Source organism: Emys orbicularis, chromosome 2, assembly GCF_028017835.1.
Source record: "Emys orbicularis isolate rEmyOrb1 chromosome 2, rEmyOrb1.hap1, whole genome shotgun sequence".
In the NCBI taxonomy this organism is placed as follows: Eukaryota; Metazoa; Chordata; order Testudines; family Emydidae; genus Emys; species Emys orbicularis.
In genome coordinates this window covers 24,508,453-24,530,612 of record NC_088684.1, presented here as the reverse complement: position 1 = coordinate 24,530,612, position 22,160 = coordinate 24,508,453, and the positions used below count along the sequence as shown (strand labels likewise).

The 22,160-nt window shown below is 38.0% G+C and overlaps 1 protein-coding gene across 1 annotated transcript in view; it reads left to right on the top strand.

Moving 5' to 3' along the window:
• The window catches only part of MTBP (MDM2 binding protein), a 62,614-nt gene that overhangs the window by 18,853 nt on the left and 21,601 nt on the right, over positions 1–22,160 (top strand). Inside the window, exons 10-16 of the mRNA XM_065398620.1 lie at positions 3,505–3,577; positions 6,822–6,939; positions 10,361–10,534; positions 11,686–11,799; positions 12,716–12,880; positions 14,400–14,493; positions 15,934–16,089. Of these exons, the coding sequence (XP_065254692.1) occupies positions 3,505–3,577; positions 6,822–6,939; positions 10,361–10,534; positions 11,686–11,799; positions 12,716–12,880; positions 14,400–14,493; positions 15,934–16,089 (894 nt within the window). The remainder of the gene's footprint in view (positions 1–3,504; positions 3,578–6,821; positions 6,940–10,360; positions 10,535–11,685; positions 11,800–12,715; positions 12,881–14,399; positions 14,494–15,933; positions 16,090–22,160) is intronic.

Sequence of the window (22,160 nt, the reverse complement as noted above, 5' to 3'; positions counted from 1 at the left end):
GGTTACCTTAATTTGCTAAACTTATGATATATATTTAGTTATGTCAAAGGTGCCTAGATTATACAGACAGGCACCTTTTAGCGCTTCTATAAAACTAACTAAATAAAATAAAGATGCATATTAATATTATTAAACTATTTTTCTGATTATACCACCAATTACATCAAGTACTGCCTAGTATATAGGCTGATGTGAGACTATGGTAATGTTTATCTTTCTGTAGCATAGTGACACTTCTCTTGTTATAGAAATCTGTGATTTAAAAAAAAAAAAAACTTTCAAAATATATCTCTGGGTGCATGAAGGTTTTAACATATTTGCAATTTCCTGAGAATGTTTAATAAGACCTAATTATGAATAGGTGATATTAGAACTGGAATGTCTAATGAAAATGTTTCCCCATATGGAGGATTTCAGATAAAATAAACTATATTCAAGTGATTCAGAGTTAAAATTGAAGCTAAAGCAGATGCAGAATATCTTCATATTTGAAACGCTTTCCTTAAAGACAAAACTTTCAGCTAATTTAACACATTTTTTTGCAAGCAGCATAAAATGTATATAAACTTTTCCTGATCAAGTGTATATTTTAGAGCATGAGTTTGAACTACTTATTGAACCTTGCAGCCCTCATGGTGTGCACCTAATGTTTGTAATTCAATAACTAGGAGGAGGAAAGGAATCTTAAATTCTAAATGCATTCTCATGTGCTAACAAGAATTTTGTTTAAGGAGATCATGGACTAAATTTACTATAGTTATAAAGAGAGGGCTTAAAATAACACCAGCGTAGTCAGAGGTTAAATGTATACATCTTTGGAAGTGTTTTACTTATTATTAAGACACTATTGATGCAATATATTTAATGCAATGACTAGATGAGGGATGTAAACCAATATATTCTCCATCTTATGCTGCACAGTATTTAAATTCAGCTTGTACTGGCAGCTGGTCATTTAAGGGGAGACGCTTCAGGGTAGAAGAGCTTCTTATCGTGCTTCATTTTATTTTCGCAATTGTCAAACCACATATTGTCCAGTGTCTCTATTCTTTCTTAAATTTAATTGCTGATCACTTTAAAAGAAAATGCTCTGGTGTTAAATTTAATATACTGAATTCCTCTTATCTTTAATTAATTCTAAATCCGCTCCAGGACAATGGGGGCTGCAGGAAACAGCGCGGGCCGAGGGATGTGCTGGCCGCCCTTCCTGCAGCCCCCATTGGCCTGGAGCGGCAAACCGCTGCCAGTGGGAGCCGCGATCGGCCGAACCTGCAGACGCGGCAGGTAAACAAACCGGCCCGGCCCACCAGGGGCTTTCCCTGAACAAGCGGCAACCCTCGTTTGAGAACCACTGATTTAGACTGTACTATATATAAAAAAAGAGTGTGAAATTCCTCCCACTCCCAAGCTTTTCAGAATACAGAATTACAAGTATATTAATTTAAAGAGATTTGTCTGTTACATTGGAACTGACATCTGTGGCAGTTCTGCTGTGAACTGGAGGCAGTATTGTAGCTCTAAGGGTATGTCTGCACTGCAAAAAAACAAAATAAAACCCCAAACAAAAAGTAACTATGGCAATGAGTCTCAGAGCCCAAGTCAACTGACTTAGGTTTGCGCTGTGAGGCTAAAAATAGCAGTGTAGACGTTTGGACTCGGGCTGGAACCTGGTGAGAGGGAGTGGATCCTAGAATCTGCGCTGTAGCCCAAGTACAAAGCTCTGTAGCACGAGCCCGAATCAGTTGATCCAGGCTCTGAGACTTACTGCCACGGGTCTTTTTTTGCAGTGTAGGCATACCCTTTAGTGTGCTGGGTTAATAGACCATAATACTTTATATAGATTGTGCATAGGAATATTTACATAATTTATGACATTTACCTAACAGAGAAGCAAGCCTCCATCCATAGTAGTAATTATCCCTACATGTAAAAAGGAAAAAGATCATGGATTAGTTTGTGACATGCAAATAGCATGGTCAGAGGTAAGCAAAAAGCCATGTCTTTACAGCCTGTTAAAATAAAGTAGGCTCACAGCCTTATGAAGTTTGTCATGCTTAGTTTTGTAAGTGGAGGTATAAAGTGCACTTGAAGAAACACACTGTCTTTGATCTAATGCCGTGATAAAATTAAACAAATAATCTTAGCATGAATAGTTGGGTTAACAGGTTGAAACAAAGAGGGCCATGCTGCTATTTGTAAGATGAAGAGGAGAAGGGGGTATTTTGCTAGGCACTCCTATTTTGTTATACTGACACTCCACTAATGTTGAGCTTTCTGTGTGAAGAAAAGCCTTAAGTGGTTTTAGTGTATATAACTTATTTCAGTGTGTAGGGACACTTACACAAAATGTGTATAAGTTAAAGGGAATGGATAGCTAAGGAGCCCTTTATCTTCTAGCACACAAGTTAAAATATCATTCAGACCAGCACTTTCTTCAGTCGATACCGTCAGTCTGATTCTTATGCTGCCAATCAAATGCCTTTCAGAACTAAGAGGTGATGGTTTTTATTGTACAGAAGGATATTCCATGTTCCGTTAAATCAATACACTTAAAAACAGAGAAATTGAGGAAGAGAATGCGGTATTTGAAGAAATATAATTGGGCTTCTCATTAAAGCCCCCAATAAAGTACAAATATCACTGTAGTCAGAACACAAATACCCATCTTAAACTGAACCCATTCATTATAATGAACAGCTTTCTGTAAAGGACCCACCAGGAATCATTCACTCACATACGTTGAGCATACCAGAAAGGAAGAACATAAAAATACAAATCTAATCTGTTGGGGTCTGCGGGATATATCATTATACAGTTTAACCACTTTTCTTTAAGACCTCATGAGTAGAGGACTGTCAGTACCTCAAAGGATTAGATCCTAAATGATTATCTCAAAACTATCACCTGCTATTTTGGTGGTTGAGTGCAGAGTGAAAGATGGATCTCAGATTTTGTTCTAAAGAGCAACAACAAAAAAGTAAAGAGAGAAACACAAGAAGGCAACTCACCACCAGGTGGTATGAGTGCTGCTGGTGCCTGGAGTGCCTCAGTTATGACAGTATATCTGTTGCTTTGTAGAAGTTATCAATCAAATCTACATTCAGTGGGAAGTTATAAGAAATTCAGGCTTCAGCAGTAGCATCTGATACCAGCTGATTAAAATCTTAATATATATTCCTGAAATAAGTCATTAACTATCATAATGGTAGGAGATTCAATAAAGTATATAAATTTTTTTCTCCTACATGGTTACCTAAAAGCTTTCAATAAATATGCTGTATATCATAACATATATTTACAAAATGCCTGGGTTAGTGTATTACCCCATCTGATACAGAGAATTTATTCATTATAATGCTTTGACAATAATGAGGACTGGTGGTTTAGTTTGTATTTAGGTGGATTGAAATGTTTCTTTATGCAAAATGTGATCATACCATGATTTATAAAATAGCAACAAGTAAAACTATTTGAAGATGTGGCTCCTTAAACCTTTCTATACAGGAACTTGGCAAGAAACAATATCAATGAAAAGTCTACACTGTTTTTGGACCAGATTTCTTCTCTCTGTGAAAAGGTATAATTTTTATCAACTTTGCAGCAATTTTTTTTCAAAATTATTTGTGCATAATCTATTTCAGTGTACTTTTAATTTAACACCTAATCTCTGTGGAGCCTCCTCCAAAATTTTCTTCTAGGGCCTTTAGATATGTGTGTGTTATAGTTTCCAAGAACAGAACTCAAATGCCCATTAAATTGTGAACTTCAGCTAAGTTTTGACCTTAGCACATCTTGATACTCACTCTGAATCCCACTCATCCTCACTCCAATAGCTGTCCTTGTCTGCTCATTTTCATAATTCAGTTTAACCCTTTAACAAAAATTACTGACCTCACCCTCTTCTGTTCCCACAAATCTTTTTTTAAGTCCCTTTACAACAAGAGCCCCCCTTTTCTTCCCCCTGCCTACCTTCATAAACACAAACAGCAGAGTACTCTGAGTAATTTTTTATGTTCTGCAGGACAGTACATTGCACAGATGTTGGGCCAGCCATATCTTCAGTGTATTTGCTGTATTCGTAGATTTTTAAGACCAGAAGGGACCATTAGATCATCTATTCTGACCTCCTTTACGTCACAGGCCATTACATTTCACTAGTTACCTATATGTGGAGCACAGTTCATACAAGCTGATGTAGTGCTTCTAGTGTAGACGTGCCCAAAGTCACTGATTTCCTCACAGTGTTGGACATTCTTGCCTCCTAGGGGAATAGGAATAAAAACTGGTGATAGCCTTATCCCTCCATTTCTCATGTTGAGGAAATTTCTAACCACCAACAGTGCATTCTAAATGCTGTTGGACAAGCCACTGTATTATCTTACCTCTTATTTCTCTAATGCAGAAAACGAGAAGGCATAGTGCATCATTTATTTTGCAGTCCTAGGCTGATGGAGATGGTTTTTATTTTTTGCAGATCGTGATTGCAAGAAAAGCTGATATATTTCTATATTACCATTTTTGAAAAATTGAGAACATTCTATAATTTTCGTAGGACAGTGCTTTTTAACTCTTTGCTCAGATATAATAGTTCTTGCTTTTTCTTGGTACCATAGCTCTGAATAATTATGCAGTAATGTTCATTTGAAAATGCTGTTTGCCTGAATTTTTAAGGCAATATAGGTATGTTTACACAGTGTTTCTGATGTTTATAACTCTAATCTACAGTAATCAGAACATTGGCTGCAGTGAGCAAATTGATATGATTATAGAAAGTTACTCATGTTATAGTGTAGAGTTGTGGTTCCATTATAAAACCATATTTTTAAGAGTGTACAGTGTAGGTGCTGAAAACTGGCTCTGGTTGTTCAGCTTGATATTTAGGATTTCTGCTAAGGAATGTATTTTCCTCAAACCTCTTCTTCATTTCCTACAAATAAACAGCTTAGTTATTTTAAAAATATACCTGTTCCAAAAAACAAACAAACCACAAGGTTTTTGTGCATTGGTATAACTCAGATAATTATGATGTGTAAAAATGGTATTAAGCAGACATGTCAATTATGTATAGTAACTTTCATTTTTACTCATAATTAAAAAAAAAAAGCTTTTAGAACATTTTATGCATACTTACTATGATAAACTAGAGATGCTCTGACAATTGTGTGTAATTATCTGTACTAGTAGATTGAAACTGTTCTAAAAGTTTTATATTCAGTCTACTAGATACAGTACAATGCATATTTGAAAGTACATCAGAAACTTGCTGAAAAATGTATTTTTCCTGATACCACAGCCTGAATGCTCAAGTAAATAAGTATAGTTACTTCTGTTGTTCTCCTTATTACTAATATTTATTGTCCTGAGAGATAAATATTGGCAGAAGCAACAACCAATATCTGAATTTATTTGGAAAACAGAAAATATAAAAAAGATATGTCTTCTCTTGAGAGTGGAGAGTAGCCTACTGTGGCTCTTTACTGGAGTACACAATTAATTTCAGATTTTATTATTATATGGAGGTATTGTTAGCCTTACCGGATTTAGGTTGAGTTGTGATTTGCAATTATAATGTGAATTAAATCTCTGTATCGGGCATGAAACAGAAAATACAATATATGTGAATCCAGCAATACTCCATCTCTTAACTTTCCCTTGATTTTAAAAAGCAAACTTTTCACTGTTGGAAATGCTGCTTCTGCTTAACTCAACTCAGCATGATACCAATAGAGACAAGTCCTGTTTGACAGTGAACAAAAAAAGGAAGGAGTGTCTTTAATAGAAATGTACTTTAATCAGCCTCTAATCAACAGCTAAAGAAGAGGAAACCTCTAGCAGGTATAATCTAGTCAGATCATGCTACAGGGTTTCAGCCAGTCACCAACATGGATTAGGAGGGAATCCACCCCCATCCTCCCACCCACCCTGTATTCTGGGAGGGTTTTTTAAATCTCCTTCCTCTGAAGCATCAGGGATGACCACAGCTGGAGATGGTACACTGGGTGGGATGGGCCAGGGCTCTGAGGTGTTGCTGAGCATTTGAGCATTCCCCCTCTCAGGTGCTAGGCTGGCCAGTTCTTGCTCAGGGTCTAACTGATTGCCAGAACTGGGTTCGGGAAGGAATTTTCCCCCAGGTCAGATTGGCTGTGACCTTGGATTTTTTGCCTTCCTCTGTAGCATGTGGGTGCAAGTCACTTGCCAGGATTATCTAGGTATATCTCACATAATCATATCCCTGCCATTGTGGGGGCATCAGGATTGGTTTACCTTAGTGCCCTCTATTCTCTGCCTGTGGCACATAATAGCCTAGTCTCATGTGGGTCTCATTTATTTTGGTCTCATTTCCATTGTTGGGCTTAATGTGTGAGTGGTGGTGGCCTGTGATGTACAGAGAAGTCAGACTAGATGTTCTAGAGCAGTGTTTTTCAACCACTGTTCCGCGGCACACTAGTGTGCCGCGAGATGTTGCCTGGTGTGCCGTGGGAAAAAAATATTAAACCATGCTTGAATGTCGGAACTGGTTACTAAAATTTTTGAATCCCACCACTGATGTTAAGGACTATAAATAGCTCCGGTGTCACTGTTACACTAACAGGAGGAGGACAGGAGGAGACATCGAATTACTTTATATATAGTCAATATAGGCACAGAGTTAAATTTTTTAACATTTTCTAATGGTGGTGTGCCTCGTGATTTTTTTCATGAAATAAGTGTGCCTTTGCCCAAAAAAAGGTTGAAAAACACTGTTCTAGAGGTCCTTCCTGGCTTTGAACTCTATGACTATAGGAGTAATATTGAGTGCACTGTTTTTGCTCTTTCTACAGGTAGGCGCCTTATTTGTTTTGCCTTGCAATGTAAACAACATGTTGATTCCCTCTCCTGGCCAGCTGAGTACAAAAAAATGGAAGGAACATATGGCCAAAAAACCGAAGGTCATAACCAGTAAGTAATGTATGTGTGGGGGTGTTGTGTTTATGTGTGCATCGGGAGTATATAATATAAGTAGGCTTGGCAGAATTTGATTTTTATTTTGTTATTTCGACAGATAATATCAATGTTTATTTCTAAGCATTTTTTTTCTGTTTTTTGTTGATTTAAATTTTCATAGTTGCAGGAAATTGGGGTGGGGGGGGGTCAGACAATAATTCTTATTGACAGTAGATATTGAGATTCAAAAAATTAAAGCTTTATAACCATTAAAACACAAATTGTCAACATTGCATATCAAAATATACAAAGTAAATATTCTTAAATTAAACTCTTGTAAGTTCTCAAGCAGAATTTTTCTTTCTTTGCCTATCTAAATTTTGATATCGATTTGAAATAGTTTTTGTGTGTATGGTGAAAATGACATTTACCAATAAAAATCTAATCCTTTCAAGCCTAAATATAAAGTTTTTAGCACGAATATAGAATAGTTGCATTACTTCAAAATGGAGCTGCACTGGGGCTAGCAACAGTGACAGAATCTCCATAATATACAAAAGGCCTTAGTTATTAAGTTCAACTGTGCAATATGCAGAGCAGAGAAAAATTAAAAATAACCTGTGCAAGTTATATGGTGGGTCCAGCCAGCTCTGGGATCAGGGGAATGTAAATGTGGCTTAAAGGTACTGTTGTGTGCCAGTCTTTAGGTTCAGCTGAGGATCCAGCTCCTAATGTCTCTCCTTTCCTTTTTATTTTAAAAAGATGAAAGCCTCATTTTACAAATTAATTCAAGGCAATCGGTTTATGTTAACAGTGATATGATACACTGTAGTTAGCTAACAATGATAATAGCTGCAGAAGTTGTCAGGAATCATTGGTCAGTATAACGGAACAAGTTACTTATGCCCCAAGATTTTGACCATACTCTCTAGAAATTTGTAATTAGATTATCATGGACTCTTTCCAATCCACTCTCTCCATTGTGCTATACATTGTACAAACACATATGGAAACATGGTCTCTTTCCTGAAGAGTTTACAGCCTAAGAAGACAAGTGACATAGGTTTATGGGAAGAGGCATATGATCAGATAATTCAGTATGCACATATATTTGTAGTCCTCAAAATATATGATAAATGAAGTGTTAACTATGCTCGTCTGGCCTCTGCCTGTTATGTCAGAGGTGTATCTTGAGGAAGAGATTGAAGGAGGAAAGGATAGTGGCCTTACAAATCTGTTAATGGAAGACATCCATCTATATGGGGCAGGCATGGAATAGGCAAGGTGACATTTGCATGAGAAGCAGCCACATCTGCCTATTTGTCATCATTGGCAAAGAGGAGGATATATGGGGATAAATGACACGGGAGAGAGGAGCAGGGTTGTGAAGGGCCTTCAAAGCGAGGGCAGGAAGCTTAATGCTGTGAAACGTGGGTTGGGCTGGGTGGGGGAAGGGAGGGGGAGAGGAAGGGCAGATGTGATGTGGTTATAGAGAAGATTAGCCGTTGGGTTTTCATTGATTGGAGTGACAGCACGGATGAAACCACGTGAGCACAGAAGAACATTCTCATATTGAAGGCTAGTATACCTAGTCTCCCAGCTCTAGTAGAAGTACATTGTATGCCACTTTCTCCAAAGCCTAGCTAGCCTGTTTATAGTAAATTGAATAGGTGCTGGTCCACAATTTCTTAATTATGTGAGAGAGGTACAATGCTTCATCAGGATTAAAATAGAAAAAGAAGTGAAAACACCCTTTCTTGATATCTCAAAATGAGAATGTGTCTTAGATGAAGAGAATACTGGAGGGGGGGGGACATAAAGAGAATACATAGCAAGAATGTATGTCTTGAATTTAATCCTTGTACAGCTATAGATACCAATTTGATTAAATTAAAACTGTTCTAGAAAACATTACAATATTTTATACAATATTAATACAGATTATTTGTTGAACTTTCAGTGCTTAAATCTGTCTAAAATATTATTTGTTGAGACAGTGTTGTATATGCCTCAATCCAAGAGGGATAACAAAGTTTGAAGGTGGTATTAAGTGTTTTGATCTTTGAAGCTTAATACAGTATTCTGAAGTGCTCAGTCTCTGAGCTTCTTGTGTTTGCAGACATCTGTCAATTTAATAGTTTGTATAAAACATGGAAAAAATAGTTTCTTCAAAGTTATTACTGTCAAGTTCAGTGATAGATTTTATTCTAGTATTCTAGTACAATCCGTATGATCCATGCTTTTGTTAGGAAATAGAATGGAGTATTTTTCATATGCTTCACAGCAGACATTTCTTGCTATCCTTATACTTTTAATAGAGATTTTAAATTTTAAATCTATTTGGATAAATACCCCCTTTGTGAGTAGTATCTGCCTCATAATAAAAAGCATTTACAGAAATTTACATAGTTAATGAATAATTCTGTTTTCTCTCTTTTTTTGGGGAGGAAGAGAGTGGTGAGGGTGCCTAACACTTCATAACACATTTCTAAAAAATTAGGGTTGTTTCAATCCAAATATTCCAAGAAGGGTTTCCCACTCGCAAAGATTCCATCCACCACCACCCTCTTTACAAATGTAGCAGCCAGTGTACAGTTTTGCTCCTGTTTTAGGATAGAACTGTAACTTTTTTGCCTCATAAGGTAAGATTTAAGGTATTTATCTTCTCATTTAATAATAACTGAAATTTTAGGGAGCACCTCTCATCCAAAGATCTCAAATGTATTTTACCAACTACATGCAGACATTGCCTTCTACATATGGCAGCAGCATTTAAATAACACACAACTATATTATCCAGTAGTTCAAGACCGAAAGTAAAAAACAACAAAAAACTGCACCCTTATCCTGTTGAAATTAAAGTGATATGTCAGGCAGAATACGATAACCCAATCAGATGTTGTCAAGGATACCAGAATTAACCTTGGTAATAGCGTAAAAAGTGCCTAGGAATACCTCATATTTATCTCTTGTCCATAAGCATCGTACTAGGATACAGGTTGAAAATTAATGTGAAAGAATCAGTGGCACATCTGGATTTGGTATTTGCACCTGATGCACTTAGAATATTTTAGAGGTCTCCCATCAGAATACCGAGCACGTTTGATGCTGCTGGCTAATGTGATCTGATTCAGTCTCAGCTGGCAAGGCTAGAGGCTATGCAAGTAACACCGTGTTAGAATCTAGAAAACATTATGCAGGAGTACTTGTGGCACCTTACAGACTAACAAATGTATTGGAGCATAAGCTTTCATGGGTTACGAAAGCTAATGCTCAAAGAAATTTGTTAGTCTCTAAGGTGCCACAAGTACTCCTGTTCTTGTCGCAGCTACAGACTAACACGGTTGCTACTCTGAAACCTGAAAATATTATGCTTATTTTAAAGACTTTTTTCCCCTCAGAATGGTTCATGATTATCTGTTGGTGTTTTGCTTAGTTCCAGAAGTTGAGCTAAAAGGAGAGTCTTGCCAGTATTATTTCTTGGTACAAAGCAATGGCTTTGGAGGGTGTAAAGCAACTTTGATTCATTCAGCCAATCAGATCAATGGCACAGCCACTCTTGCTTTCGTAAATGGAAAGCTACAGACAAGCACAGAAGAAACACAGTCAAGTAAGACTTAAACGCTGTTTTTTAAGCATGTCTGAGGGGTTGGTGGTGGTGACTGACAATATGTGCAATTTATTTACAGTAATAAGGTGGGAAAAACTAAGGGGAATAGTTACATTTGATAACAAATATTTTTGTTTCAGCAATATACTTTTTATTCAGACTTGTAAAAAATTATTTAACATTGATGGAAAAGTGCAGAAGAACTAATAACTTTAAACTATATCTTTAAGTTCAAGTTAAAATGCATGTGATTTCAAAATATTCTATATGAGATGCACAGCCCATCGTTTTTGATACCTTCGTTGCCACATGGAGCAAAGAGAGTGCTTTATTGTACAACTCCAGTTAAAATGAATACTTAAATCAGACTTGCAGAATTGTCATGAAAATTGACCAGCCTAGCCCAAATTCTAGTTGCCTACCCTTGAGGTGGTGATGATAAAAAAACAACAAAAGTAGCTATTTCATTCGCTTGTCTGAAATTTTTTATTTTCCCTAGGCAAATGGACAAGTCCAATTTTGCAAGGCTGACTTAGATGACATTCAGATAGAAGAAGTCTGTTCCCTTGTAATTGGAGGAAATCGAAGTGGAATAGAACTGACTGCCTGGTCATAATAGTTTATCCTAGTCAGATGAAAAAGGTGGTGGGGGAAAATCCTAAAGTCCTTCCCAATATGTTATAGAAATTGGGAACAATGGGTTATTTTCAAACATCAAATGCAGTAACCTGTTTACCTCCTATGCATGTTAATTATATTAACTGCAATAACATATCAACATATCAACATATTAAAAGTCTGACTTTAATGCATAACAGCATGGAAATTCAAAGCTAAGGATTAGGCAGATATTTCATCCAAACAATGCTTATTTATTACAGCATGTAATTTGGAAAAAGATTGCCAAGCATGTGGAGACCTCCTTGATAGTTATGCACAATAAAATGACTTCCGGGTGGATTTTCAGCCTTTGATATTAATTTCCTTGCTTTAACAGGATTCAGCCAAATACTAAATTCTAGCTGTGGCTTTCTTAATATGAAATGTGTAGTAATGCGTGTAGATAGCTCCTTTAAGAAAAAAACATGAGCTGGTGATTTCCTAAATCATATGAGACATACCTAAGAATGGCTTTCTCATAATCCATACAGGCTTTTGTACTGGTGACTTCATCAGTTCTCTTCCACGTTTCTATGGAGAGCAGATACTACAGAGAGAAAAGAAACTGGCTTATGTCCAAGCATTTGCCTTAAAGGAATGTCTCAGTAAGTAATGGACAGAATATCGGATTAAATCACCACTGGATCTCAAATCGATATTCAACAACTATATCTTCATTTTGAATTGGATGTGACAGTGTTTACTTTATAAAGTCCAGGGAAGATAGTCTATGAAGAAAGAATAGAAACATTTAATATTGTTTGCAGTTAGGAATCAATTAGTAATATATCTGTGATGACTTGTTGCTATGTTTTTTTTTTTTTTTAAACCTTAGAGATGAAAGAGCTCTGATTTTTATTTCGGTGTTTTAGAGTCTATATTTCGTAAATACGTTGTGGAGAGCAACCAGGTTTTATTGTTGAAAAGATGATTTCAGAAAGAGACTATTTTGGTGATTCAGTACTCTGCTACTTTGTAGTTGTTTTTGTTAATCTCCAGCAGTGTATCTTTCTCTCTTCCTCTCTCTTTTATTTTTTAATGGTGGAGGCTGAATGTCTCTTAGAGATTCATGTTTATTGTAAGTGGGTGTATCATTGTAAACCGGACTTAAAGGTTTTTCTCTTTAAGTGACTCAAATTTGGGTGGGTAAGGGACATTTTGTTTGTCCCTTGATATTTAATCTAGTTTCATTGATCGAGCAGATTTAATTAAATGAAAATGTACCTTGGAGAGACTGCAGTTTTAATAGCCTGATCATAATGTAAATGGTTTGCAGTTAACAGGAAGTCACTAGACTGAAGGTAACTTTCGTCATAAAAAGCACTTGTGAAAATGGTCTCTGAACTTCAGCCTTCCCAATGTTCCACATGTGCTGATGGAATAAATTAGTAACATGTCCCTAAAGTATACAATATTGCATGCCTTATCAACTAAATTCTCTCCCAACCAGGGTTCAATCTTTCCTAAATGTTTAGCAGCTTGAACAGTAATTTCCCCCCCCTTTTTCTTATTGTTTTGCAGAGAGGCGGGAATCAGGCGAGCAACCTTCAACTGTTTCTGCTGATGAGCTCAAAACCCTGTTCACACTTACTAGGGAACGTTTTTTAGAGTTGTATGACACCAGCCTTCCAAAAACTATTCTGCACAAAGCAATCAACAAAACTAGCCCCTACACAATAACTAGTGGTAGGCATCTGTATTAGAAAATTCACCACTGTTTTATTGTTTTGTTTTTTGAAAAAGCATCTGCAAACAAGACTTTTTATTCACTTATTGCAATTACATTAAAATGAATGTTAAAGGAATTAATCCAGAGAGAGAGAAAATTGGGAAATCCATAATATTTGTATTTGTGCATTCATATAGCAATTGTTCTCACCAATGGACTGTTGACATCTTTTTGGATATTGCTGACAATGATATTATGATTTCTGTATGATACTGAAAGCTCTTCATTGAATGAATGTACATCTTATCATGTTCTTAAGATATTCTTGTCCAACTTCACTACAAAACTGTTCATATGTGAGAAGTAGTACCTTTTTTTTAATATCACCTTTGTTTTTGTTTTTTTCACACTTTCATTGAAGAACTATGGTGATATTCTATCCAAGTAGCCTTTTTTATATTTTTACCCCATTAATTCATCTGTTTAATTCCCACAGAAGAATAAGTGCATACATCTGGGATTAGTGGGCATAGTACTAGAATAGCAAGATTATTCTATGGAAGACCCAGCACCTACCATATCGTATCACAATTTTAATAAAAAGCTTTCCCAGGTTCACAGCTGCTGTTTACCTGTGGCATACCTAACACATATCTCTTCAGTCAGAAAATTGTTTGCTAGCAGCAGTTATTTAGGCCCACAGCAGTATATGCTGAATACAGTACATCATCTTCTTGAGTGATGATTTTAACACATGCCGATAGGGACTGTGAAATTTTTTTGTATGTGTGGAGACTTCTCTAGAAGCAACCACTAAACACACCACACACAAATGTGCAGGATTTCCTAGTCAGTATAAAACTGAACAAGATGTTTCCTTTTTGAATTATTTATCGAGTAATGTTGCCAGCATCATATATTTAGGTAATACCTTCTTTGTAGACATTATTTGTTCTGCCTTTGCTCCACATTAATTTTAATCTGATATAATTCATTGGAGTCACAGATAACTCCAGTATGATTGCCATGTGATATCCAAACACTATATTACCAGGTCTGCACCACAACCTTTCCTCATTACAACTCAATGTGTATTGCTACAGCATGATGATAAAAATATCACAGTGTCAGGATGTTGCACCAGGATTATTTTGGGACTGAATTTACTACTGTGTGCTCTCTCTTTCTTCCTTTCTTGACCACTGGGAAGAATCTTCATGACTGGTTCATTTCCTCAGTACTCTTCCTGCTGCCCCAGATGTGCCTGGCAATGTGGAGTGTGCTACTGTGAATGGCTCTGTATTTCCCTCCAAAAAGCAGAGCACATGGATATATATTCAGTTAGAGCCACGTATTCCATGAAAGCCTCTTGGTGCCTTAAAGACTTGCCGTGAGGCTCTAGAGCCACAGTTTGAGTATCCTCCTATTAGTAGTAATAAACCTGGCTCTTTTGTTTGAAAATAAATGGCATCCCATTTATTTTCAATCAGTAATAGCTTTGTATTAATCTAACTCTGTTTTTTTTCCCCCTCTCAGAATCTGAATTAATAGGACCCAATCCTTTGGAGTGGCCAGAAAGAAATGTTCTTCAGAACTTGGAAAATTTTGAAAAAATTAAACAAAAAATGAGGTAATGATAAATACTGTGTATTTTCTAAACAGATGACATTAAAGATCATTCTACAAGATCTGTGAATGCTCACAGAGGTTTTGTAAATCTCGTAAAATATGTTTAAGGGTCCTACAGAAATGAGGCGAGAAGGGAAATTTATGTAAGGTTGAAACTGGGTCCCTGGTCCTCTGCCATTTTGAAAAGGTATTGCAGAGGTGTTTCAGTATTTATGAGTGAGCATTGTTATGCAGCCTTTTGATAGAGCACAGTTCTAAGTTTGTGATGTTCCAGTAGGCACAATTGAGTGGGTAAAAGATAAAGGCCAGAGCCACACTAAGAGCTGGTGCATAAAGGGGTCAAATTTGCGCAACCAGTGGCAAAAGCTGTAATGTAAACACAGCGGAGCAGTTTTTGCCACTATGTCCCAATATAGACGCACCATTAATCTTTTCGTGTTGCTTCATTTAAAGCCAGGGTCATAACATTTTAAAAGCATAAGAGAATTAAGAGAGGTTTGAAAAATGTTCATTATTTAGACTCGGGTTGAAATGCTGCTCCTTTGGGTCTTTTACAGCCTTATGTGATTAGGTATTTAACTTATTCTTATAATTTGTTTCATTTCACCCTAACTCCCAATTGCTTTTTCTCGGTCTTTGTTCTATTGTGGATCTTTAACATTTTACTGGATAAGCTTACAATCAATTTTCCAAATGAATTATCATGGGTTGCTTTTTTCTTTCAATTTACAAAGTCCCAGGGTGGCATGGTCTACATCAGAGTGTTGGGAGGAATGTCTCACTTGCAGCCTCAGCGTAGATCTATGCTTTCTTGTGCCTTTTCAAAACACTGTCCTTGCCTCTCAAAACAGAGAAGATTATTTTTCTGCTAACCATAGCTTTTGACAGGTATCTCAAGGACCTTTCTATCTCTTAGATTCAGTGAATGTCACACAAGTCCTAGGTGAAATAAATTTATTTTATCCTATTCCCCATTGGTGAGTTTTACTCTTCCTAAAGCAACATGGCGAAGGTTCTCAGTATTAGAAGAGGAGACAGTTTGCTGTCCTTGAATTAGGTGCATTGAAAGAATTATGAGGGGAAGGGGTTGTACAATATTTTCCTTTTAGTTCTTACCTTTAACTATGCTATAAATCTCTCTTTCATGAGAATTAATTAATCTTCAAATATATAAAATTTGCCCACAGGCTTGAGAATCTGAATGTCTGCTTTCCATCCCAGTATTAAAATTATCAGCTAAGCTTTAAATTCTTGATAATAATTTATATTGGGAAGACTGGTAGAGCCTTGACATTTGAAACCATTTTATTATGAGCTTTTCAATAAATATTTTGAAATGCTAGTTCCAGTAGTATTACACTGGAGATAAACCATTTTTAATTGCTCCAAACTAACAATGACTCTTGGCAGGACAGATTTACTTTATTGTTTTTTTCCCCAGAGTTTCTATGTTGGCGCATTCCTCTGAGCAATTACTGGGCCATAAAGATGGTCAGAGGGAATCACTGACATTGCTGGATGCTAAAGAGCTACTGAAATATTTCACTCCAGAAGGGTTACCTATTGGGGATCTTCAGCCATTACAAATTCAAAAGAGGTAAGGTCTCAGAATGCACAAAACCTCAGGGCCAAATTCAGAACTGATGTAAGCAGGCACAACTAACGACTCCATTGCTGGGAATGAATTTGGCCCTCAGAATCTCGTGCTCGGTTTTGCTGCTCACAGTTGTGTAAATGATCATTTATATTGTTGGTGATGTTGGAGAATAGGCTTTGAATATGTCAGAGCTGTCCCAAATAAGCACCAATGATTAACCTAAGTAGCTTTTCCATTGCAGTTGAAAGTATGAGGGGTTTTAAATCTTATCCCCTGCAGGTGGGTCAGAACCACACGTTTTCTAGCATCTGACAGAGAGCACTTGATGGATAGGAACAGGGAGACTGTACCATTTGTAGGGGACAGCATGATAGTGTGGGCGGAGGAGAGAAAGGGGGAAACAAGGTGAAAAGCTTGTGGAGACTATAATGATGAGAACCATACAAGATAATACTTAGCTCTTATATAGCACTCTTCTTACATAGACTCCAAAGCACTTTACGAAGGAAAAGGGAAAAATCCTCCCCAGTTTACAGATGGGGAAGCAAAGGCACAGAGAGGTGAAGTGACCTGCCTACGGTCACACAGCAGGCCAGTGGCAAAGTCAGGATTATAACCCAAATTTCCTGAATCCTAGGCAGCCCCTGATCACTGGAGCCTGCTGCCTCATGGACAGTGATGGGGAAGGAGGCACATGAAGGGGGCACATGAAAGCAAAGATGTCAGTGGGGGCAAGATTATAAAGGGTCTAGTATGGGTGGATCATCAAATTTGATGCAGAACAAATGACAAGACAAGGGTGGGAGGCAACTGGGTATTGGTGAAGAAGAGCCAAAGTGGTGATTGGAAATCACAGTGTTTGATAAAAATCAAGTCCAGAGTGAGGGAGACAATGAGTGGAGAGGTCAGATCAAAATTGGAGCTTGATAATTAAACCTATTTTCTCCATGGAACATGTTGTTGTACATTAAATGGAGTTACTTTGTGTTCCCATCCCTCACTCCCTTTTAAACACAATTTTAAACACAATTCAGCTCACAAAAGGATACTGATGACCGTTTGCATCATTATCACTGCAGAATTGTCAGAAGAATGTACCAGCTCCAGTACAAAAATCTACGTGTCCTCTCTGTACCATAGTGATTGATGGTAAAGAAAAAAATATTTACTCGTGTCCAAAAAAATTACTTTCCCCAAAAGAATGGGCAAGTAGAATTTTGCAAGACTGATTTAAATGGCACTTCACTTATTTCAAGTGCATTGCAAACATTAATTCTCTCTGAGAGAGTTCCACAGATCCTCAGTGTGAGTTGTCACCTGTCTGTAGCTATAGGGGGCAGAATCATTTTGAAATTCTGATTGGAGGTCTGATGAGGGAGTAGCCCCCACCTTCCGAAGACCCCATTAGTTTTATTCTGCTTCCTGTAGCTACTGGCAGAGCTGTAAAATCCAGCATCTAATGTGTGAGAGAGAACTTTTGTTAATTAGTCATTTGGACAGCATTTGGTCTAATTTGGACATATTGGATACCCTAAAAAAAGGATGGGGGGCTTGAAGAGGCACTTTGTCTCCTCTCTGGAGGGTATGACAGCTGTGCCATCTGGCAAATATATAGCACTGCTTGGCTCACTAAGGGATCCAGTGACAGGCCAAATCATGTTAGCAGCTTTTAAATATTTCAGGTCAGTTATTTTGGGGAGCCATTTGATCAAGTGGTGGTGCAGTCCTCAGATAAAGCAAAACCGTCCTTACAGAACATTTCTAATTCCAAATCTGGGAAAAGGAATAGTTGTCTGTCTTACAGGCCTAAGTATCCTTTTTTGGCTACAGCAAAAGCAGATGGAACAAGTCTAAATCCAGAAAATGAATCATAGAATCATAGAAGCTTAGGGTTGGAAGAGGCCTCAGAAGTCATCTAGTCCAACCCCCTGCTCAAAGCAGGACCAACCCCCAACTAAATCATCCCAGCCAGGGCTTTGTCAAGCCGGACCTTAAAAACCTCTAAGGAAGGAGATTCCACCACCTCCCTAGGTAACCCATTCCAGTGCTTCACCACCCTCCTAGTGAAAAAGATTTTCCTAATATCCAACCTAAACTTCCCCCACTGCAACTTGAGACCATTGCTCCTTGTTCTGTCATCTGGTACCACTGAGAACAGTCTAGATCCATCCTCTTTGGAACCCCCTTTCAGGTAGTTGAAAGCAGCTATCAAATCCCACCTCATTGAAGAGCCCAGTCTTCCCACAATGCAAATTCCAACACTAGAAACAATCCCTGACTGCAGTGAGGAGAGGTCCAATGAGCAAAAACTGGGGGGAGACTATTAAAATGTGAGGACCAATAACCTTTCTCAACGTCAGACAGATGGTCCTGGATGTAGTGCTACAGAGTACATTATAGAATTTTAAAAGTTTCCAAATCATCATTTTTTCCCTTCTCCACTATCCTCACATCTGCAAACGAGGCGGAATATGCAGAAGGCCATAGATCATGTTTTGCACATCAGTGTGACCGAGAGTGTTCCTGAGGCAGAGGTGTTCTCTGGCCATTGTTCAGTCTTGTTTCTGATACACAAGAGATCCAGAGAGGACATTGGACTTAAAACACCTGAACAGGTTCATAAGGAGGACCAGATTCAAGATGGAGATCTTGAAGTTGATAGTGACCGTGATCTGCCCAGGGAGATCACCTAACATCAGTCGACTTGAAGGAGGCCTGCCTTCATGTGCCAGTTCACCAGGTGCATAGAATTCTGTAATTTGCTTATGGGACCAGTTGTTTTCAATTCAAAGTGCTGTCTTTCAGACTGTCAGCTGTTCCTCGAGTTTTCACAAAGTCGTCTTTTTTTTTTTTGGTGACTGTTCTCAGCCAGAAGGGGATACATATGTACCTTTTTTGGATGACATTCTAGTCAGAGCCCATCCAAGGACAGATCTACTTGAGTAACTCAGACCACAATCCAAATGTTGCAGTAGCACAGATGTATAGTAAATTTTGTAAAATCATCTCAACACCCTACTTCAGCTTAAGGTGTTGATAGACACACAAGCCCACAAAATTTTTCTGTCCGCTGAAAGATAGGACAAGATCAGATCAGTGACTGCTCTTGAGGATATCAGTAAGCATTTGAGTGTGGAGAGGTTGCAGGGAGGGATTGACATAGCAGAGAGAGATCTGTCATAACAACAGACATGAATCTGGAAGGATTGGGAGCATTCTTCAAGAAGTCAGTGACTCAAGGGACATGATGTTTCTTGCAGCAAAAGAAAAAGCATAACATTTTGAGTATTGAGGGCAATAAAGCATGCTCTTCAACAGATGGGCCCTGCATTGCTGAAAAGTCATAACCTTATAATGATGGATAATAAGTCAGTGGTGGCATATGTAAACAATCAAGGGGATTGAGATGAAGGGATCTAGAGAAGGAAGCAGCATTATTGATACAGTGAGCGAAGGCTCCTCTATTATCAGGGTCTTGCATATCAAGGGCACTAGCAATACAAAGACGAAAGGCTGAATGGAAGGAAAATCTGTCAGGAAGAATGGAGTCTTCACAGTGAAGCCTTCTGATTGATTAATGACATTTTCCAAATTCTGATTCTGGATCTTTTTGCATCCGAGGCAAACTAAAAAGCTCTCCAGTACTTTTCAAGGAGGAGAAAGCCAGAAGCCCTAAGCATAGATACCCGGCTGGTGAAGTGCTAAAGGGGATTCCTTTATGCTTTTCCCCCAGTGCCCATCATCACCACAGGAAGGAAGAAGCAGAAGTGATCTTAGTGGCTCCTTATTGGCCCAGGCGGCCTTCGTATCCCAGCCTGATGAACATGTTAGTGCAGCCACCATTTTTCCTGAATCGGGCCAGGTTTGTTATCCCAGGGACCAGTTCTTCTTCATCAAGATCCAAGCAGATTACATCTAGCGGTTTGGCATTTGAAAATAAATTTCTGAAACAAAAGGGTTACTCTTCTGGGTCTTGTCTGAATTCTGTTGGCAAAGGATTTGGTCTAAATTCAAAGCTTGGTGCAGAGGGAAACACATTCAGTATCATGTAGCCAAAGTGTCTTATGTTGTGGAATTTTTACAAGATGGTTCTGATCTCAGGTTGCAGGCTAATACCTTGAACGTGCATGTTTCTGCACTGTCAGCAATTTTGAGTGTATCCAGAAAGTCTTCCTGTTCCTATCATACAGACATTTGTCACTTAATTAGAGCAGTTCAGCTATTGCGTCCTCTAAGGTGCATACGGCTCTGAGTTGGGATTTGAAAATTGTGCTCAATGCCTTACCACAGGTGTTTTTTTGAACCTATGAAATCAGTTTCATTGTACTATCTATCAAAACAACCTTTTGGGTCACTGTCACCTCGGCAACAAGGGTGTGCGAGTTGGGAGCTTTTTCAACTGATCCATTCTGCTGCATCTTCCACAGTGATAAAATGGTTTTGGAAATGGTTTGCACCTTTATTCCACAAGTGAATTTGATTGTTCATTGAGCACAAGAGATGATTTTCCTTTTTGTCCACCTCCTCCTTGCCCAAAGGAGAAAGTATTGCATTTGTTGGATGTAAGGCGAGCCTTAAAGATTTATCTGAAGAGAGTTGAGAGCTTAAGAAAAACAGGTTTGCTGATCTTGTTTCATCCAAGGAAAAGAGCTGCTAAGACCTAGAAATCATCAGTCTGATGGTGGATACAGTGGTGCATTGCTGAGGAATATAGAGCAAAAAGACGCAATCTTCCAGTGAGCACAAGAATTCACACAGTACAAACGGTGTGGATGGCGTCACAATCTGAGCAAGAGCAGGCTATCCTTGCATACATTTACCAAGTTTTACAAGATAAATACTTGGTCTTAAGCTGATTTAGCCTTTGGCAGTTGGGTCCTGCATGCTGTAGTGATTCCTTAGAGTAAGGAAATCCTTTTTCTCAGTGATGGTATTTTGTTGCCTCCCTATGAATTTTGTCACTGCTGAGAAAATCCCGCCCTGAGGATTCATTGACCTCACCTTGAGAGAGACGGGGAGAATTGTAGCTGCTTGTCTGAAATTTTTCCCTTCTTTGGATTTATAGTCCACAGATCCATCCCTCCCTGAAAATTCATTAAGGGAGATCTGCTATCTTTATGGCTAATTTTAACTACTGCAGAGAACTTTTTCTTGTTTTGTTTCTTGTCAAGTATTTTTTTTTTTTTTTTTGCAAGGTGCTGATGTAAGATGAGAAATTTGTTCTTTGTTTGATAGTCCAGAGTCGAGAGGGGCGAACTTTGAAAGCATCTAGAAACTGAGAGGGTCTTCAGAAGCTGTCCAGTGAGCTTTAATTCTTTCCCTTACAGCTACAGACAAATGATGACCCCCACTGAGGGTTATCAGATACATAGAAGAACTCAATATGATGGGGAAGAGTCACACAGCTTTAGTAAAAGGCAATCATGCTTTACCGATCTATTAGAACTCTGACAGCATGATCAAGTATGGAAAAGGGTGATCCACTTGATACAGTGTACAGGGACTTTCAGAAAACTTTTCACGAGGTTCCTTACCAAAGGCTCTTAAGTAAAGTAAGCAATCATGGGACAAGAGGGAAGGTTCTCTCATAGATCAGTAACTGGTTAAAAGACAGGAAACAAAGGGTGGGAATAAATGGTGAATTTTCACAATGGATGGGTCCCCCAAAGATCTGTACTGGGACCTGTGTTATTCAATATATTCATAAATGAACTGGAAAAAGTGATGAATAGTAGGGTAGCAAAATTTACAGATGATACAAAATTACTCAAGATAGCTAAATCCACCGCTGACTGTGAAGAGTTACAAAGGTATCTCACTAAACTGGGCGACTGGATGACAAGATTGCAGATGAAATTTGATGCTGACAAGTGCAAAGTAATGCACATTGGAAAAAAGAATCCCAACTATACATACAGAATGGTGGGGTCTAAATTAGCTGTTACCACTCAGGAAAGATCTTGGAGTCATCATGGATAGTTCTCTGAAAACTTCTGCTCAATGTGAAGCAATAGTCAAAAAAGCTAACAGTATGTTAGGAATCATTAGGAAAGTGATACATAATAAGACAG